At 51.9% G+C, this 18,368-nt stretch overlaps 1 protein-coding gene across 2 annotated transcripts in view; it reads left to right on the top strand.

Annotated features, from left to right (window-relative positions):
- Positions 1 to 9,114, top strand: part of Qsox1 (quiescin sulfhydryl oxidase 1) — a 37,502-nt gene extending 28,388 nt beyond the window's left edge. The window contains exons 8-13 of one of the 2 annotated variants that reach the window (XM_076547659.1): positions 68 to 197; positions 3,936 to 4,058; positions 4,963 to 5,110; positions 6,170 to 6,349; positions 7,365 to 7,591; positions 8,428 to 9,114. In XM_076547659.1, the coding sequence (XP_076403774.1) occupies positions 68 to 197; positions 3,936 to 4,058; positions 4,963 to 5,110; positions 6,170 to 6,349; positions 7,365 to 7,591; positions 8,428 to 8,436 (817 nt within the window). In that variant the 3' untranslated portion in view covers positions 8,437 to 9,114. Of the gene's footprint in view, positions 1 to 67; positions 198 to 3,935; positions 4,059 to 4,962; positions 5,111 to 6,169; positions 6,350 to 7,364; positions 8,261 to 8,427 lie in introns of those variants that run through there. The other variant, XM_042257924.2, reaches the window with a different exon arrangement.
- The last annotated feature ends 9,254 nt before the right edge of the window (positions 9,115 to 18,368 follow it).

Genomic DNA, 18,368 nt, shown 5'->3' with positions numbered 1-18,368 from the left:
TTCATTCCTTTGAGCGCTTGCTCTGAGGTTGATGCGCCTTCTCTTTCTGCTTCCTGTTGGTCCCCAGCTCCAAGATCTACATGGCCGACCTAGAATCCTCACTACATTACATCTTGCATGTAGAAGTGGGAAAGTTCTCCGTTCTGGATGGACATCGCCTGGCGGCCCTGAAAAAGTTTATGGCAGTGTTGGCCAAGGTGAGCAGAGCGCCGGCCTGCTTTGACTCTGTAGTTCCGTGTGTAATAAGCATGCATGTCTGGAAGCCATGCGCCACACCAGTCCTTTCCTTGAGGAATTCAGCTCTGACTGGACACCTGGCCCATGCCTGTCCAGGCCCCCCATAGACTGCTGCCCTCCTCTCAGCCATATTCTGTGCCAGCTCCACATTGCCAGAGACCACCCCGCCCTGTAGAGTAGAGGGGAGAGACACGGGGCCAGATACCCCAATACCTGGGACTATGCCAGCCAGCCAGTGACTTACTCTGCCCGCTTACCAGAGTTCGCCACCTCCCCTAAGCCCCAGACTGTGGCTTCTCACTCCCTGCCATGGTGACTGAGGAAATGGGACTGTGGCCACCAGAGTGAAGACGCGTGCTTTGCACACTGCTGTCTGTCTTCTCGGTGAGACCCAGATCCCTAGTGGTAACCCTCAACTGTGCTCCCTGGCGTCTCAGGAAGGTGGCGGCTCCTCAGAGTGAAGCTCCTGGTTTTCAAGGACCTGATGTCTGACAGCATGTAGTCCCCTTAACTGCTTTGCAAAGTGGTGTCCCTACCATTTAAGGGGCCCAGGGCTTAAGCGACTTGCCTTACAATTGCCAGCAGGACCAGACCCAAGGCCCGAGCTGAGGCGTTGCCATCCAGAGCTGCCTTTCTCTTTCCTCCCCACTCTGGCTTCCCATCCTCGGCCAGCCTGCCCTGCTTTGCTGCTGAGTCAGGGCTGCCTGTCCCCTGGGCCTGCTTGCTGACTCAGCCTCCCTCGGTGGCAGCCGATTCAAGCCCGCCCTTCCCAGGTCTGTGGGGGCCTCTGCTGTCTCCCTCTCTCGCCCGTTCTTCTGCGTCCCCACCCTCCCGGCCTGGTGGTCAGTGTGTCTGTACACAGAAGACCCTGTGGGGAATGCCACAGGCAAGGCAGGGCCATTCCATGATAGAGACCTTGTTTCTGAGGCCTACAGCCTGCGTGTGCTCCACAGTCCGAGGCCTGGGACAGACATCCTGGTGAGCATTCAGAGGGAACAGGTCTAGAGCAATCCTCTGCACTGTTTTTCTACCACTGCAGTGAGGGAAAGCTCCTGTGTGCTCCCCTACTCCTGCAGACCTCAGTGAGAAGGACCCCTCAGCCCAGGTCAGTCTGCTCCCAAGGAGTCCCCCAAAGCAGTCGTTTCTCCTGTGCGGCTTGTATCTGTTCACAGCTACGAGCAATGTGGTATTTAGTTTCCGCTGTGTGAAGCCCAGAGAAGAGGAGACACAGAAAACACCCAGTTAGATCCAGGCCTGAACAGCACACTCCAGTGAGACAGAAGAGTGTGGGAGGGGGGGGCCCTTCAGCCTGAAGCCAGCCCTCTCAGAGAACACAGGATGATGGCGCTGAAGCAGAGGACTGAGGGACGCCAGGTGTGTGGGTGGCCCACAGTGGGAGCAGGGTGACCTGGGACACACGTGTAGAGGCCCTGTTTGACCTCTTACGGCAGTGTTGGCCAAGGTGAGCAGAGCCCCGGCCTGCTTTGACTCTGTAGTTCCGTGTGTAATTAGCATGCATGTCTGGAAGCCGTGCGCCACACCAGTCCTTTCCTTGAGGAATTCAGCTCTGACTGGGCACCTGGCCCATGCCTGTCCAGGCCCCCCATAGACTGCTGCCCTCCTCTCAGCCATATTCTGTGCCAGCTCCACATTACCAGAGACCACCCCACCCTGTAGAGTAGAGGGGAGAGACACGGGGCCAGATACCCCAATAGCTGGGACTATGCCAGCCAGCCAGTGACTTACTCTGCCTGCTTACCAGAGTTCTCCACCTCCCCTAAGCCCCAGACTGTGGGGCTGAGTCAGGGCTGCCTGTCACATTCTGCCTTACTCTCCTGGAAGCTTCTTTCCTGAAGAATAGTAGTCAAAGTTGCTCCCTTCCCCTGAGCTCTGGCAGGCTGACTGTACAGTGAACTGGGTATTTGCTCACTTTCCGTTCTTAAATTCTGTGGGTAGTAGTCATCATTTAATACAGAAATGACAGCTCAGAACAATGACACGCTTTGTCTGAGGAGAAAGTCCACGTCTCCTCTAACTGACCCTCTCTCTTGCCTCTCACGACTGAGCGCTCCAGGGACAGGAGAGCCTGGAAGGAAGGGCTCCTGTCAGCCTGCCTTGTCACGTGTGGGCAGCGGTCAGGGCTGGCCACTGGGTGGCGTGTGCTCACCAAGGTTCCCCTGCTCTGCTGCTGTCCAGAGCCCTTTAATTCATCCTTCCTCCTGATGCATGGCCTTAGAAGGCGGAAGGAAGGTGCCAAGTCAGGATGGCAGGCGGAGGTCAGCGAGAAATGCTGACTTGGAGCTGTAAATTAGTGTGTGGGCCCAGAGCTCCCAGGGGCTGGCCAGGAGGAAGCATTCTGAAGCACAAGTCTTTCTAGCCATTTTTCACTCTGGGGGATGGCCAGCCTGAGGTTTGGGAAGGACGTCTAACGTCCTCCCAGAGGACTGGGTCTGGCAGCAGATTCCCCTGTACCGTCTTGTATCCGGGATTCTTCTCTCAGATGGTTTTCTTTACACTCCTCTCATCACACTTCTCAGGGTCATCGTCTTCTCCACCGACCTCTTCCCTCTGTGTGGTTTTATCTGCCCTGCGCCACCGCTGCACCCCCTTGTTCCCCCACCCCCACTTGTACATGCACACATATGCACACATGCGCATCGTCCCCCCTCCCCCGAGCCCCTGTGGTTTTAGAGTGCTGATACTAATCAGATTTGAGTTGACTTATTGTCAAAGTAGCTTTTCATGTTCCTCGGGGGCCCTTGGGAGTTACCATCAAGATTTGGATCTTGGCCCTAAGCCCTGGGCTCGCCCGTCCGCATTGGTGGCCTATGGGCTAAAAACAAAAGGTCTTTTGCCAGCCTATTACCAATGAGGGTTTCTCCTCAGTTTGGTTCTTGTCTTTTCAAAAGAAAGAACTGAGCCAAGAAGCTAGAACAGTTTACTTAGCAAAAGCAGAGAGCAGAGTCCAGGCAGCTTGGAGTGGCTGTTCCAAAGGCGGCGGGCAGAAGCCCGCGGGGTTCTGCACTGGGGACTTCAGACTCTCTGGTTCCTCCCTCTTGTGGTGCTGGTGTCAAGTCCCTGCCCTTGAGTCTGTCTTCCCTTCATCTCACTACTGAGGATGGCTCCAAGATGTCCCTGCTGACTACCGCCCCCCCCCCCCCGTACTTCTCAGCAGGTTTGTGGGTGGTCATGGGTGGCCCGGGGAAAGCGCCCTGGGATCTCAGTGTCTGGGGAACCCAGCTGCTGTAAAAGGGGGGTTCTGAGCGTCAGAAAAGAGCTGCCAGGATGCAGCCTCAGTTCTCCACTATTACCCCATGTCTAACCCCTCGCCTACCCACCTCAGTCCAGCTCGTCAGTGAGGTGCTCGTCTGAGGACCACCTGGAATAAAGACCTGTGCCCAGTGCTCACAGCAGTCCTGGGAGTGGCCTGCTCTTGGGCCGTCCTTTGAGTGGTCGCATGTGGTTAGGTCAGCATTAGAGCCTGAACCTTGACAGGAGAGACCCACAGGGCCTCAGAGACAGAGTCTCTTCCACTCTGCCCAGAATAGACTATGGGAATCTACATTGGTGCCTATTGGCTTTGGAACATTCTAGTAAACCTGCATTGGCCCACGTCTACACAGTCCCTTACTCTTGATAAGACTGTAAAACTGTAGAATGGTTTTTTACTCTCCAATTGCACTTGTCCCTACCTGCAGTACTTCCCTGGCCGGCCGTCGGTCCAGAACTTCCTGTACTCCTTAAATGACTGGCTTTACAAGCAGCAGAGAAAGAAGATGCCCTATAGTTTCTTTAGAGCTGCTATGGACGACAGGAAGAAGGTGAGTCTGGAAGGCAAGTCAAGACTTAGCAGTGTCCTGCCATTTCTGGGACTGGAGGGACCGAGATCTCTGACGACGTCATTCAGCAGTTTGCATTAGGTCGTTCCATTTATCACTAATGAGCTGCCCTTCATTGGGTTCTATAGACTGTCTCATTGAATCCTCAGACCTTGGAGTTTCCATTTAGTAGCTGAAGAAACCAAGTTTGAGCCGTTACATAACTTTTCTACTCTTAAGGGCCCATGGTACCTGTAAGTGATTGGGACTAAAAACAAGGCTTGAGGCAGTGGAGTCCTATTTTTTTTTCCAGAGCTGAGGACTGAACCCAGGGCCTTGAGCTTGCTAGGCAAGTGCTCTACCACTGAGCTAAATCCCCAAACCCCATGGAGTCCTATTTTTAAGACAGGGTCTTACTCTGTATCAAAGTCTACTGGCCTTGAAACTCACAGCCATCTTCCTGCATCTGCTTCCCAAATGGGAAGATTATAGGGATGAGCCACCACACTTATTCACGACACCAGAGTTCTTAACCGTAACTCTTGCCTGCTTCCAAGCAGCTTCCTCTTCATGGCCCACAGCAGGGCACCTATTCTTTCTGCTGTCTGCAGAAGCAAGCCACACCCGATAGACATGCCCAAACCACGTGGTTTATAAGGGGTCAAGGCTTGCAGGACCTCAGTGGTCAGAGCAGCACTGCTCTTCCAAAGACAGAGCTTGGTCTGTGCCATGGGTTCTCAGATCTGCTATCCTTTGGTGGGTAGAGATGGCAGAGGTGCCCCATTGAGGGGACAGGCCAGGAAGAGGCCTCCTTTGCCGTGTGTTGTGTGCTCCTGGGAGCTTCTCTTGTCGCCTCCTCCCGACCCTTCTTCTCTGCTGTGCCCTCACGTTCACGTGTACTCCTTAGGACTCGGTTCTTGATGAGAAGGTGAACTGGGTTGGCTGCCAGGGCAGTGAGCCCCATTTCCGGGGCTTTCCCTGCTCCCTGTGGGTCCTCTTCCACTTCCTGACCGTGCAGGCAAGTCGGTATAGTGAAAACTACCCACAAGAGCCAGGTGAGTCCAGGGCCTGCTCACCTCGCTGTGCCGAACTCAGGCGGTCCGGTTATTCTGTCCTCCGCGGGGAGCCAGGTGGAGGGATCCTGGATTGGGGGCAACTGATGAGGCGGAAAGAAAGGAAGGAAGGAAATGTTTGCAGGAATACAACTGTGGAGCCGTTGAGAAGGGGGGGGCAGAGTGGCGAGGTCAGCTGGAGGGGGGGGGGCAGTTATACCTGGGGTGGGTGCAGAAGAAATGGAGCTTGGAAGGCAGAGGAGGTAGAGGGCACAGTGGTACAGGCGATGGTGTTTTGAAGCTGTGTGGGTGCGTGTGTGTGTGTGTGCGTGCGTGCACGCGCTCTCTCTGTGAGGTCCTGGTGGGTGGAGGTAGGAGGCTGCCTTCGAAAGGGTTGGAGGTGGGAACATTTGGAAGCAACCGGAAGCAAACCGTGAGGTCTATGGAGTATGGAGGAGAAAAAAGGTGCGAAAGTGTTGGGGTGAGTCCACCTTCAGGAGAGGCTGGTTTCAAGTAAAGAAAAAGTGTGAGCGTGGACAGACAGAGACCCTCGCTGTGCCAGCCTACGGGGTAGGGGTCAGAGTGAGAATACTGAGGGGACGTGAAGAGAAATTACAAGATATTCAGACCAGCTCAGGATGGACCTCTAAGAATGCCCCCGAGAGGCAAGGCCCACTGGAGAGCAAGTTGAGTGGGAAACCTGAAGCGGGTAGGCAGAGGAGGATCGTGGGAGCTAGAGTGAGTGCTCTGTTCCTTCCCACTCTCCAGTCCTGTCACATGAAGCCCGAATGTCCCTCTGAAGAATGTAATGATGGGGACCTGAGGGGAAGAACTGAAGCTTAGGAGCTTTGGAGGGAACAGACCACCTCCAGAGTGACCCCTGCAGGCGGAGAAGTAGGCAAGGGAACCTTAGGCCTCTGTTTACCCAGGCTGGAATGGGAGGCCCTTGAGCGGGGTGACCACAGCAGAGCTGAGGACAGAGCAGCCTGTAGGGAACCCTGATGGAGACAGCAGAGGCTGGCAAGGCCAAGGGCCTTTCTGTGGTATCTCCTTTTCCTACAGCTGACGGCCAGGAGGTCCTCCAAGCCATGCGGAACTACGTTCGGTTCTTCTTTGGCTGTCGAGACTGCGCTAACCATTTTGAGCAGATGGCTGCTGCCTCTATGCACCGGGTGACAAATCCCAGGAGTGCGGTTCTCTGGCTCTGGACTAGCCACAACAGGGTTAACGCTCGCCTCTCGGGTAAGGAAGGGCCACTTCCACGCTGGAGATGGCATTTGGGGGGCATTCTCACCGTCTCTTCAGCGACAGCCTATGCGTCTTCCGCATAGCCGCCGGTCCAGTACCGTCAGCTCCGTGTCTAGAGGGAACGTATGGGGACACTGTGACACCCCGATGTTCAGTGCCAGCGCGCCTTCCCCTGCTGAACCAGGACCCCTCTGTGGCCTGCTAGAATCCCTCCCGCCTCCCCTTGCTCTGCTTCCTGGCTCTTAGCCTCTCACTCAGACTAACAGGGAGGAGGAGCAGGGGTTTTCCATTCTCATCAGTGTGGGCTGGAGAGACAGACAGGGAGCCTGCCTTGCTAGTTGCCCTTATTTACAGTGTGCTCCCCCTGCACCTGGGAGCACAGTGGGTCCGCACAAGAGCCTGGGAGGGAAGACTTCTGGAGACTGGATACCACATGTCTGAAGAGCAAGGCACCCTCCCAGGGCGGGAGAGATGGAGCAGGTGGTGCCGCACCCACCGGTTCCCTCTCCAGGAGCCTCCTGGTGACTTGAAAAAGACGACACATGCCTACCTTCGCTGCTGGCAGGCCCGCCCGCCTCTGCCCTACCCTTGCCTCAGCTCTGCCACCAAATGCTGCAGTGGCTGTACCACACTGTGGGCCAGGACTGTGCAGATGGGGCCAGGGGTTGTTTGGGGTGGTGCTGGCGATTGGACCTAGGGCCTAGCTCACTGAGCTATGTCCCCAAGGTCTCTGCTGCCCCTTTTTTGAGGCAGAGGCCAGACCAGCCCTGACCGGCCCTGATCGTCGTCCTCCTCCCTCATCCCCCAGTAGGTGGGATTACAGACCGGCTCCACCAGGCCTGGCCACATGCTAGTTTTTTGTTTTGTAGCTGTATTTTATCTTCCATCCTTTTAAAGGCTTGGGGAGCCTTTTTGTGGATGAAAAAAGCTGGTGTTCTGAACACAGGAAACCTGAGCTCCTAGGCAGACCAGATACAACCAAACACTGTATGTGTGCTTCTCTCCCCAGGTGCTCCGAGTGAGGACCCCCTCTTCCCCAAAGTGCAGTGGCCACCCCGTGACCTGTGTTTTGCCTGCCACAATGAACTCAGCGGACAGCAGCCTGTGTGGGACGTCGATGCCACCTTCAACTTTCTCAAGGCTCACTTCTCCCCAGGAAACATCATCATGGAATCTCCTGCAGCTGGACTAACAACCCAGAGGGGTCCCCAGAAGCCGGAAACCACCGCAGAGCTGGTAATGGATGCATTAGAACTGGAGACCAGAAATTCAGTGCTGGGCCATGAGCAGGCTGCTTCTACAAAGTCCCCTGGAGCTACTGCCCTAGATGTTCCAGCTGAGACGCCTGAAGCAAGTGGCCCCCGGGAGCTATACACAGGCCTCAGAATGAGTGGAGCTCCAGCAGGGCAGGGCCCTCCTGAGCACATGGAAGAGCTCCAGAGGGACACACAGGAGCATGCCCAGGGCCAGCGTCACTTGAGCAAGAGACACACTGAGGTCTTATTGCTGCCTGGGGTGAACCACCTCCAAGGCCCTTTAGAGCTAAGGCGTGGAGGCCGCAGCCCCAAGCAGCTAGCCAGCATGCCTGAAGGGGAGCCAGAGGCCCGAGCTGTACCGGGCCAAGGCCTGTGGCTACAGGTTCTGGGAGGGGGGTTTTCCCACCTGGACCTTAGCCTCTGTGTGGGGCTCTACTCTGTGTCCTTCATGGGCTTACTAGCCATGTACTTCCGGGCCAGGATGAGGACCCTGAAGGGCCATGCTAGTCACCCCGTAGCCTGAACTGTCCAGGAAGAGGACAGGAAATGGAGCTGCCATCCATAGAGCTTTTTTGGTCCCCTGACCCCCTGGCTTCCCCTCTACCCCTTCTTCCCTTTTCTCCCTTAGAGTAGCAAGTCCAGGAAAGCTAGCTGTTGCAGTGAACCCCTGGAGTCTGCCGTGAAGGATTCCATAGACAAGACAAACAGGGTCCCAGTGTCATCTGACCAGCACGGGGCAGGGGCAGCCAAAGGCAGGGGTCGGGGGGTTCCGGGAGGCTCGGGCCCCGGCTTCAGCACCAAATTCCTGTTTTTCAGCTTATGTGAAGTCCTCCCCATTCCCGCTGAAGTCTCAATGTCTCCTGCTTGGTCTTGGCCTTAAATTGAGGCAGACAAGTCCAGAGTTTCCATCCAGAAGAGAGTATCCTGGGCTGGGTGGGCTGGAGTGGACCTCCTCGGTGCATTCTGAGGTTCTGTCTCCTTCCCTCCCTCTCAACGTGAAGAAAAAGCATCACTCCTGCCCTACCCAGCTTCGGCATCTCAGACCCGAGTGGGCTTTGGCTACAGGAGTGGGTCTGGAAGCCTCAGGAGATGATCCTGGTCTCCCAGGTTCAAACTAGAGTTTCTGCTGCAAGGGTGTAGTTTGAGGTCGGTGGGGTTTGGCAGGCTGGGTGGGTGACAGTGGCTGGGCTGTGGGGTGTGGTGCTTACTTGGTGGCGGGAGTAAAGGGGTGGGTGACGCTGGGGTCCAGGTAGTCCTGTGCTAGCTGTGAGAGGGCAGACTCCTCCTCTCTGAGCTGGGGCTCTCGTCTTTTATTTTGTTCTCTAAAATCAATGCTGACTGTTGGACGTGGAGGGTGCTGGGTAGAGAGCAGTGAAGGAGGGTTTCCTCTTCGGGTTCCACTGCGGGCAGGCAGGGGTGGAAAGAGGCCGGGACACATGCTTCGTTCCCACTCTCCCACTGCTGCTTGGGAGGGGCGAATAAAATTATTTTTGTTAAGTCACACATAGTGTGTTTGACTGGTTCCTTGGAGACCTACTGTCCAGGTCTCTACCGAATGCATAGCGTCCGGCCTCTCCTGAGATCCAGCAGCAGAGCGGTCCAGGAGCAGCCTCTCACCTCACTCCCCACGGAGCCAGGCCTTGGGGATGCTCTGCCACCTCCTGCTTTCTGCCCTCCCTGAGACCTGCCTGGGTGCCAGAGGAGCCTGTCCGCAGCTGCCACCTTCAGCTCTTCCTCCAGGACTGACGGGTTTGTTTGTCCAGCCAGCCTGGGTTGGCTGCTCAGCCAGGAGGAGTCAGCCTGGATTAGACTTTGTCCCTAATCCAGCCTTCTGGGTTTTACAGGGATCAGAGCAGCTGATAATGAACCTCATTAGGGGGGAGCAGAAGCCTCAATCCGATTTGGGGTTTTCTCTGACATCTTCACTCAGCTCAGATGGCCTCAGCACTGGGTGCAGCAGGTGGAGTACCAAGGACGCCTCCTGTGCTGGGGCAGCTGGGGCGGGGGCGGGGCAGCTGGCAGGGCACTTGACCTCTTTAGCAGCCTGGCTCCCAGGGTGGCTTCCCTCTCTGTGTCTGAGCCCCACCCCACACCCTCCTAGGCCTTCCCTGCTGGACCCTGCTGGAGGGTGGGAGAGGCTGACTGGCCAGCACATCCCCAAGGAGGGCTTCGGAAGAGGCTCCAGGGGCCAGTGTCCGAGAAGTGCCCTACCAGTCCAAGACCATGGGGGTCCCTTACCAAATAAACTCAATCGCCTGGCTGCTCACGTCAAGGAGAGATATCTGTCAACAAACCCTAGCCCCCCCCCCCCCCAATAAGCATACTTCCCCAAATCAAATCTGGCTATCTAGGATTGGGCTCTGCTGGAAGTACTATTTCGGGCTGCTCCACGATGTCCAGCCACAGGACTGAGAGTAGAGGCAGGTCCCTGTTTGAGATCCTTGGTGGTATGGGTTTCCTTCCATAGCCCCTTGGCCCTATCCCGGGCCTTCTGATTGATAGGGAGGGTGGGCCTACTGCCCCCCCCCCCCCCGCGCGCCTTTTACCTTGATTTCCCCAGGGCTCATGTCCATGGCTTGGATACGGCAGCCTGCCCTCCAGCTGGTCCCCTGCCCTGTTCATGCAGCCATCCTGGGACTGGGGCTTTTCTAGACTGTTTGTCTGGGATGCTCTCTGGCAGAAGAGGCTGCTAAGGGGAGCCCTGCAGAGCAAAGACTCCTTTTGCTGGATGGGACAGAGGAACCCACCTGTCCGGCACATCATGTGCTAGGAGTTCAGGGTTTCCTTAAAGTGACAGCCAAGCTGGGCTTTGAAGGATGAAATACCAACAAAGAAAATATGAAAATGTGGGGCTGGAGAGATTGCTCAGTGATTAAAAGCATTGGCTGTTCTTCCAAAGAACCTGAGTTCAATTCCTAGCACCCACATAGCAGATCCCAACTGTCTAACTCAAGTTCCAGTGGATCTGACTCTCTCACACAGACATACACACAGGCCAAACACCAATGCACATACAAATAAATAAGAAAATATGAAAATGTACAGTCAGAAGAGAAAGCACATAACCCAGTCCAACAAAGAAAAATTGTTGCTGTAAAACAAAAGACCAAAAAAAAAAACCTGTATTAATATTATCATTATGTCAGGATTTCCTGTGCTGGGTTAGGCTGGATCAGGGCACAAAAGAGGACCGCCTCTGTCCTTGATAATATAGACCCAGGTGGCGGCAGGGTCTAGTGATCATCGTGCTCCGCAGGAGGGAAACTCAGCAGGTTTCTCCAAGCCCCAGAAGACCACGTGATCATTTCTGAGGTGTGTCATGTGATGTTGGCAGTGTGGGGACACCCTCCAGGAAAGGGTTTGGTACACAGAGGTAGATGTGCCCTGTCTCAGGCCCATAGAGTGAACAGTAGGAAAGAGACCCTTGTCAGAAGGTGTCGAAGGCTCACTAGGTAGCTGGGTATGACCTTCGGTAGATCATCTACTTCTAGGCGCTGCCTCCTCATCACAAATACGAGGCCTTGGGCTTTGCTTGCAGGCCCTCCCCAAGCTCTTCCTGGGCCTCTAGTGGTTTATTCACCACCAGCCCAAGGCAGGCAGATGTGAGGGGCTGTCCCCGTCCTTTGGCCCTCTGTACTGGCTGCCTTTCTCAACAATATGACGGAAACAAGAGGGGAAATGTTTGATTCAGCTTCAGTCCATCCAGGTGGGAGAACTGAGGATGTGTCAGAGCTGAAGGATGGGAAGGGGTTGAACCCTTAAAGGAAAGCCTTAGTGACCCATGTCTGTCAGCCAGGCCTTACACTCCAGCACCATCAGCTGGGAACCAAATACACACATACACGAGACTGTGGGGGGCACTTCACAGCCTGGCCCCAGCATCCTCCTAAAGATGTCCTGGCTGATGGAACTGCAGGGCAGCTGGGAAAGGGGAACTCTCATATCAACACCAGGCAGGATCTCCACAGGCATCCTGACCCTGGTTCATACCTCCCATCACACTGCCAAATGCCTCTGATGGAAGGCTGCTGCAGAAGTAGAAGGTAAGATTTCCACTTTGCTCGGCCTCTCTGGAAGAACACTCTGGTAAGTGGGCTGGCTGACGGTTGCAGGGAGGGTACCCAGTCTTTTGGGACACCTTCACTGGCCCTTGTCCTAAACCATGAAGTACCAGTCATGGGTCACAGACAGAAGGGCTTCGAAAACCACAAGGCACTGGCAGACCTCAGGGCTTAGGAGGGAGTTTGAGCAAGACTCAAACGTCTGTGAAGCTCATCCGGAGAAACTCACCTCCAGCCTGTGACATCCGGGTGCTTTGTTGCTCACCTCGGCAGAGAGCAATGGACTTTTCCCTAGGGCTGCCAGGCTCTTCTGGAGAAGAGCTGGCCTTGGGTGCTGCCTGCTAGCCTTCCTAGTCCACCATGTCACTGCTGTGGGATGATTAGCCCCTTACTGGAGTCTGTCAAGGAGCCTTCATCCACCACAGAAGCATACCTCAGGCTTGGGAGAGACTGAACACTAATCCAGCTTGAATCTGCTTACAATATCTTCATCAAGTTCCCAGCTATCTCCAAGTTTCTCATGGCCACAGAGTTCTGCCTCGAGGAGGGAAGGATTGTTCAGTCAATGATGCTAAGACCATGACTTGGAAAATTCAGCTAAGATACTGCTTTCATACCAAACACCAAACTCAAAAAACAGAGATCTGTCTGCCTCTGCCTCCTGAGTGCTGGGATTAAAGGTGTACACCATGACTGCCCAGGTTAAAATACATCTTAATCTAATGTTAAAAAAAAGAGAGAGAAAGGAAAAAGAAAATACAATTGTAGATTTCACTGTTTTAGATTTTTAAATTATGCTTAACTGATAAATAAAAACAAAGCCAGATGTAATTGTAGCATACAAGAGGCCAGAGGTTGGAAGGTAACAGTCAAGATCAGACTAAATCCCTGGCTCAGAAAGCCAAACAGGGCCAGGCGGTGGTGGCGCACGCCTTTAATCCCAGCACTTGGGAGGCAGAGCCAGGTGGATCTCTGTGAGTTCAAGGCCAGCCTGGTCTCCAAAGCGAGTTCCAGGAAAGGCACAAAGCTACATGAAGACACCCTGTCTCGAAAAACAAAACAAAAAGAAAAGAAAGCCAAAGAGGCTGCAGAGGAGGCTCAGTGTTAAGAGCTTGTACCACTCTTGAAGAAGGCTAGAGTTCAGTTCCCAGAACCCACAAACTGGCTCACAACCACCTGTAACTCCAGCTCAGGCATCTGTACTCACATGCCCATACCCCCACATAGATACAGGAATAGATATAACTAAAAACAAAACTAGGGCTGGAGAGATGGCTCAGTGGTTAAAAGCACTGGCTGCTCTTCCAGAGGTCCTGAGTTCAATTCCCAGCAACCACATGATGGCTCACTTCTGGTGCCCTCTTCTGGAGGCAGAACACTTATATGTAATCAAGAAATCTTTTAAAAAAATGCGATTTAAAAACAAACAAACAAACTCTTTTTTTGAAAGCCAAAACAATAACTACAAACCCCAAAACCATTAAAAACATTGTACAATGCCAGGCGGTGGTGGCTCACGCCTTTAATCTCAGCACTTGGAAGGCAGAGCCAGGCGGATCTCTGAGTTTGAGGCCAGTCTGGTCTACAGAGTGAGATCCAGGACAGGCACCAAAACTACACAGAGAAACCATCTAAGAAAAATTGTACATACTGGGACTGCGGAGAGGGCTCAGCCAGAAAGTGCTGTGCAATTATGAGGACCTGAGTTCTGATCTTCAGAACCCATGGAGAAAGCCAGGCCCGGCACCATCTGCAATCACAGTGCTGGAGAAACGGAGGAGGATGGGTCCTCTGAGCTCATTGCTCAGCTAGTCTAGCTGAACTTGTAAGCTCAAGGTTCAGTGAGAGGCTGTCTCAAAATAAAAATGAAAATAAGGTGGAGAATGATTGAGGAAGACACTCTGACATCTTTACCTCCACCACGTGGGTCAGGCTTTGATACCACACCTTCTCTCGCTGAGCCATCTCTCAAGTGGAAGGAAAACCATCTTTCCTGCCTTTGAGGTGACTCTAAAAGATCTTTGATTTAAAGCAGGAAACAGCAATGGTGCTCCGCGTGCTCCGTGGTGCTTCAGTGATGCATCGCATGAGTGTGAACTCTGTAGTCAATAATTTTTACCTTTAAATGAATAGTGTAAAACCCCTGTCCTCAGGTCCATACCATGCATGGTTACGTTTGCAAATTCAAGCCCAAACCTGACTCTGCCATTGACTAGGAGGAAAAGACACCGGACAACAGCTAGTTCTTCTGGAAGAGCCCGCTGGCCACCTCCCCATCTCTTCCTAGAGACTGCCTAATTGCATCCCTTTGTCACTAAGTGGCCTCCTTGGTCATTGTAGGGTTGGCAAGGGTAATAAAGGAGTAGTTGTTGAAAGTCTGAGACTGCTGCACACATCAGCAGATTTCCTAATGCTTCATTCACTAGAGCCACTGTCTTTTAAAGGCCCAGCAGAAGCGACAGGCCCAGCACCAGAGTCAGAAGTCAGTTCTACAGGGTGATTGCAGGATAGCTCACCTGAGAACCAGAGGTGACCAGTGCAGGGAGTCTTGGGAATATCTGAGCTACTATAGGCTCCATCTGTAGTTGGACTTTCTTGTCGAACTTTCTTTGGACCACCAGCCCCCAAAATTATGACACAGAAGCTTATTATTATTGACCTTAGCTTAGCTTGTTCCCAACTAGCTCTTATAACTTAAATTAACCTGTTTCTATTAATCTATGTGCCACCACATGGCTTTACCTCTCCTCTGTAAATCTGACTCCATGTCTCACTGGCAAATCCCACGGGCTTCAGATTTTCCTCCCAGTTTTTCTTCCCGGAAGTCCCGCCTATTCTCTCCTGCCTAGCTATTGGCCATTCAGCTCTTTATTAAACCAACCAGAAGGCTCCTTAGGCAGAGACATCTTTACAGTATACAAAAAGATTAAACCACAATATCCTCCCTTCACCCTCAGTTACCAAAGCATCCAGAGGAGCCAGGGGGTGTTAGAACCAAGGAGATCTGAGATCAGAATTCATCCAGGAGCCCTCAGACTGGTGTCCTAAAGCCCAAAGCATATGTACCTCTTTCCCCAAAAGTTGAAGACTACAGAATATGAAATTCTCTTTTTCTTCTTTCCCTCTTTTTCTGTCTTTCAACAATATTTTTAAAAAAGATTTATTTATTATATATACAGTGTTCTGCCTGCATGTGTCCTTGCAAGCCAGAAGAGAGCATCAGATCTCATTACAGATGGTTGAGCCACCATGTGGTTGCTGGGAACTGAACTCAGGACCTCCGGAAGAGCAGTCAGTGCTCTTAACCACTGAGCCATCTCTCTAGCCCCAAAAATATTTTAATTAGAGTTCATTATTTCCTTGATTAAAAAAACCAAAACCTGTTTCTTTTTTTCAGTCTTTGGACACCAGAATATTTCAACATCATCTGTAGAGCTTGCTTAAAAAAAAAAAAAAAAAAAAGAACCCTTGACTGACTTAAGACCTACTCATAACACTGGAACAGGGTTTTTTTTTTTTTTTTTTTTTTTTAAAGTCACTTTAAAGAAAGGAATAAATGATGACAAGGGACAATTCACTCATAAAGGTGTTTGTCAGTCATTTACTCAGAGAATCTATGTGATAAAACAGGCTGAAAAAATGTGAAAGCTCAGGCTGGGTATCAGCTCAGCAGGTAGAAGTGCTTGCCATGGAAGCCATGCAAGTCTGGTGACCTTAGTTCCATGCCTACAACAGTTTTTAAAAAAGACGCAGTGGCATGTACCTGTCATCCCTTCAGCATTCCCATAACAAGATAGGAAACAGAGAATGGAGGATGTGCCAGAAGCCAGCCAGCTAGCCAGGAGTACACTGTTCGGTGTCAGAAAGACTGCCGCCTCAACAAGATGGAAGGTAAGAGCCAACTCACAAAAATCGTCACCTGACCTCCATACGCATGCTGTGGTGTGTGCGTGTGCGTGCGTGCGTGCGTGCGTGCGCGTGTGCGTGTGCGTGTGCGTGTGCGTGTGTGTGTGTGTGTGTGCAGAAATGAACTGTTTTAAAAAGCTCATGACTGGTAGGAATGTGCATAAATTCAAGCGGAATACAGGGAGGAATATTATGCTACTTTGCCAATTTAAATTTGTTTTTCATGTGTTAGCAAAAAAATTAATAAATTCTAATGATTTTTGTTGTGGGATATTTGTACACTATGTGAAGATGTATTTGCTGTGATTAGTGTAATAAAAAGCTGAATGGGCCAGGCGGGTGGTGGCGCACGCCTTTAATCCCAGCACTCGGGAGGCAGAGGCAGGTGGATCTCCATGAGTTCAAGGCCAGCCTGGTCTCCAAAGCGAGTTCCAGGAAAGGCACAAAGCTACACAGAGAAACCCTGTCTCGAAAAAACCAAAAAAAAAGCTGAATGGTCAAAAGTTAGGCAGGAGGTATAGGCAGGATTTCCGGAGTGGGGGAGGGAGAGGGGGAGGGGGAGGGAGAGGGAGAGGGAGAGGGAGAGGGAGAGGGAGAGGGGGAGGGGGAGGGAGAGGGGGAGAGGGAGAGGGAGAGGGAGAGGGAGAGGGAAGGAGAGGGAGACAGAGAGAGAGAGAGTAGATGAAGCTAGACGTTAGGAGATATGGAAGAAGCAGGATGGGCAGTACATGACAGAATGTAAATTAATATAAATGGGTTAATTTAAGTTGTAAGAGCTACATTGCATGAGTTGGCTGTTTGAAACCTGGGGCTTATACAGGGACGCTCGGCTCAGTCTGGGAGGAGGGCACTGGACCTGCCCGGACTGAGTCTACCAGGTTGATCGCAGTCCTTGGGGAGGCTTTGCCCTGGAGGAGGTGGGAATGGGGGGTGGGCTGGGGGAAAGGGGAGGGGTGCAGGAGGGGGGAGAACAAGGGAATCCATGGCTGATATGTAGAACTAAATGGTATTATAAAATAAAATAAAAGGAAAAAAAAAGAAAGAAAGAAAAGTTGTAAGAGCTTGTGGAACAACCCTAAGCTAATGCCGAGCTTTCATAATTAGTAGTAAGTCTCCATGTCATTATTTGGGAGCTGGCTGGCGGGACAGAGAAAGACTCGTTACAGATTTTACCTTGCATTAGCCTGTCCATCTCTCCACACTGCCAGGCAACTGAACTCAGGGTCAGCAACCCTCACTCAGGAGTATTGACATTCCAGAAAGAAACCACAAAGAAACTACTGCCGATGCGGAACCCCATGTATCCCAGATGTGAAACTCACTGAGGCAAATGCAGACAGCGGTAGGCATGGGAAGGGTCAGCTGTGAGATCTCATGAAGACAATGTCACCAACCAATGTCACAGGCAAGGAGACAAGCTGTGTCACTGGACAAAGTACCTCACAAGTGTATTCACTACAGTAGTAGGGAGCAGACTGTGTACACCTCAAGAATGCATGTGACCTAAGCACGTGGCTGCTGGCGAAGGGTCTGTCCTGGTGCCAAGTCCAGAAGGACATACAACGCATCCTTCCAAAGTCCCATTCCCTTGAGAGGCAGCAGCAGCCACCAAAGCAGCGCAATGTCCCCTGGAAGATGCTTTTTGGCTATATTCTTTGCTCTGTAAAGATTCTATACCATCCTAAACATATACTCCAGGTCCTCAGATACTAATTCTCCAGGTCTGATCTAGGATGGAGTGTGTGCCTATGAACTCTCAGAAATGGCATCGCACGTCTAAGATTCCTTGAGGCTCTACATTGTATCTTGGTCTAAGTTTTCTTGGGCTGTGTATCTACAAGAACCCCCCACCAGCATGTTGTAGAAGGGCTGGTAGTGGCCATGAGGCAGGCTGTGCGTTATGCACATTTCACATCTACTAGTGCCCCATCATGTAGGTGGGGGCCCAGCTGCCAACCACACAGCCACAGCCATCCATCTTACTCTTCCAGAGGCTAGTGAAAGAGCAGATGTCCCTGTGCTTCTTCCTGAAGTGAGGCTCGATCTCCATGTCTTCTTTCTCCTTTGTGTGCTCTAGTGGAAGCTGTATTCACCTGGAAATGTCTAAGAACAGGTCTTGATAAACATCCAAACTTGTTGTTTATATCTGTATCTGTTAAGTTATATCTGTTAATGTTGGTCTAGAAGAAGCCTGGAGGAATACACACACGCTTGAGGGTGAAGTGTGGTTCTAAATGAAGCCACATTAGAGTTGACTTAAAGCAGGGCTTGGCCTAGAGGGTAAACACAGCCCTACTGTTGCTGCTCTGCTGGCTGAGGCAGCTCCGGTAACTGACCCTGGATGCAAAAACCACGCCCTGCAAAGGGTCAAGGGTCAAAGATCACGGCCACTCAAAGGATGCGACAAAGTTCTGGAAAACCATTGGAGATGGAGGTGCTGTGGGGCCATCCTCAAGGAACACAGGCTGTCTCTGGGTTGTCTCACTCACTGCCCGGGACAAACCAAACCTTTGGGAAACATACAGTAATTCACAATGTGGTACAGCTGGTAAAACATTTTAGAAGTCTTAATATACATAACCTTTGATCCAATGATTCTATTTCGAGAATTCAACCTAAGAAACAAATTGGGGATATTTACTAAGATTTTCTATATGATACATATTTATAATATCAAAATAAGATTAAAATGAAGCCCAAAATGGGAAATTGATTAAAGCTGACCTGTTATTCCAATGGAATGCAACACAATACTAAAAACATTTGACTATTTTAACCAAAAACTTATTT

This window comes from Peromyscus maniculatus, chromosome 11, assembly GCF_049852395.1.
Source record: "Peromyscus maniculatus bairdii isolate BWxNUB_F1_BW_parent chromosome 11, HU_Pman_BW_mat_3.1, whole genome shotgun sequence".
NCBI lineage: Eukaryota > Metazoa > Chordata > Mammalia > Rodentia > Cricetidae > Peromyscus > Peromyscus maniculatus.
This window is presented reverse-complemented; position numbering and strand designations above follow the sequence as displayed.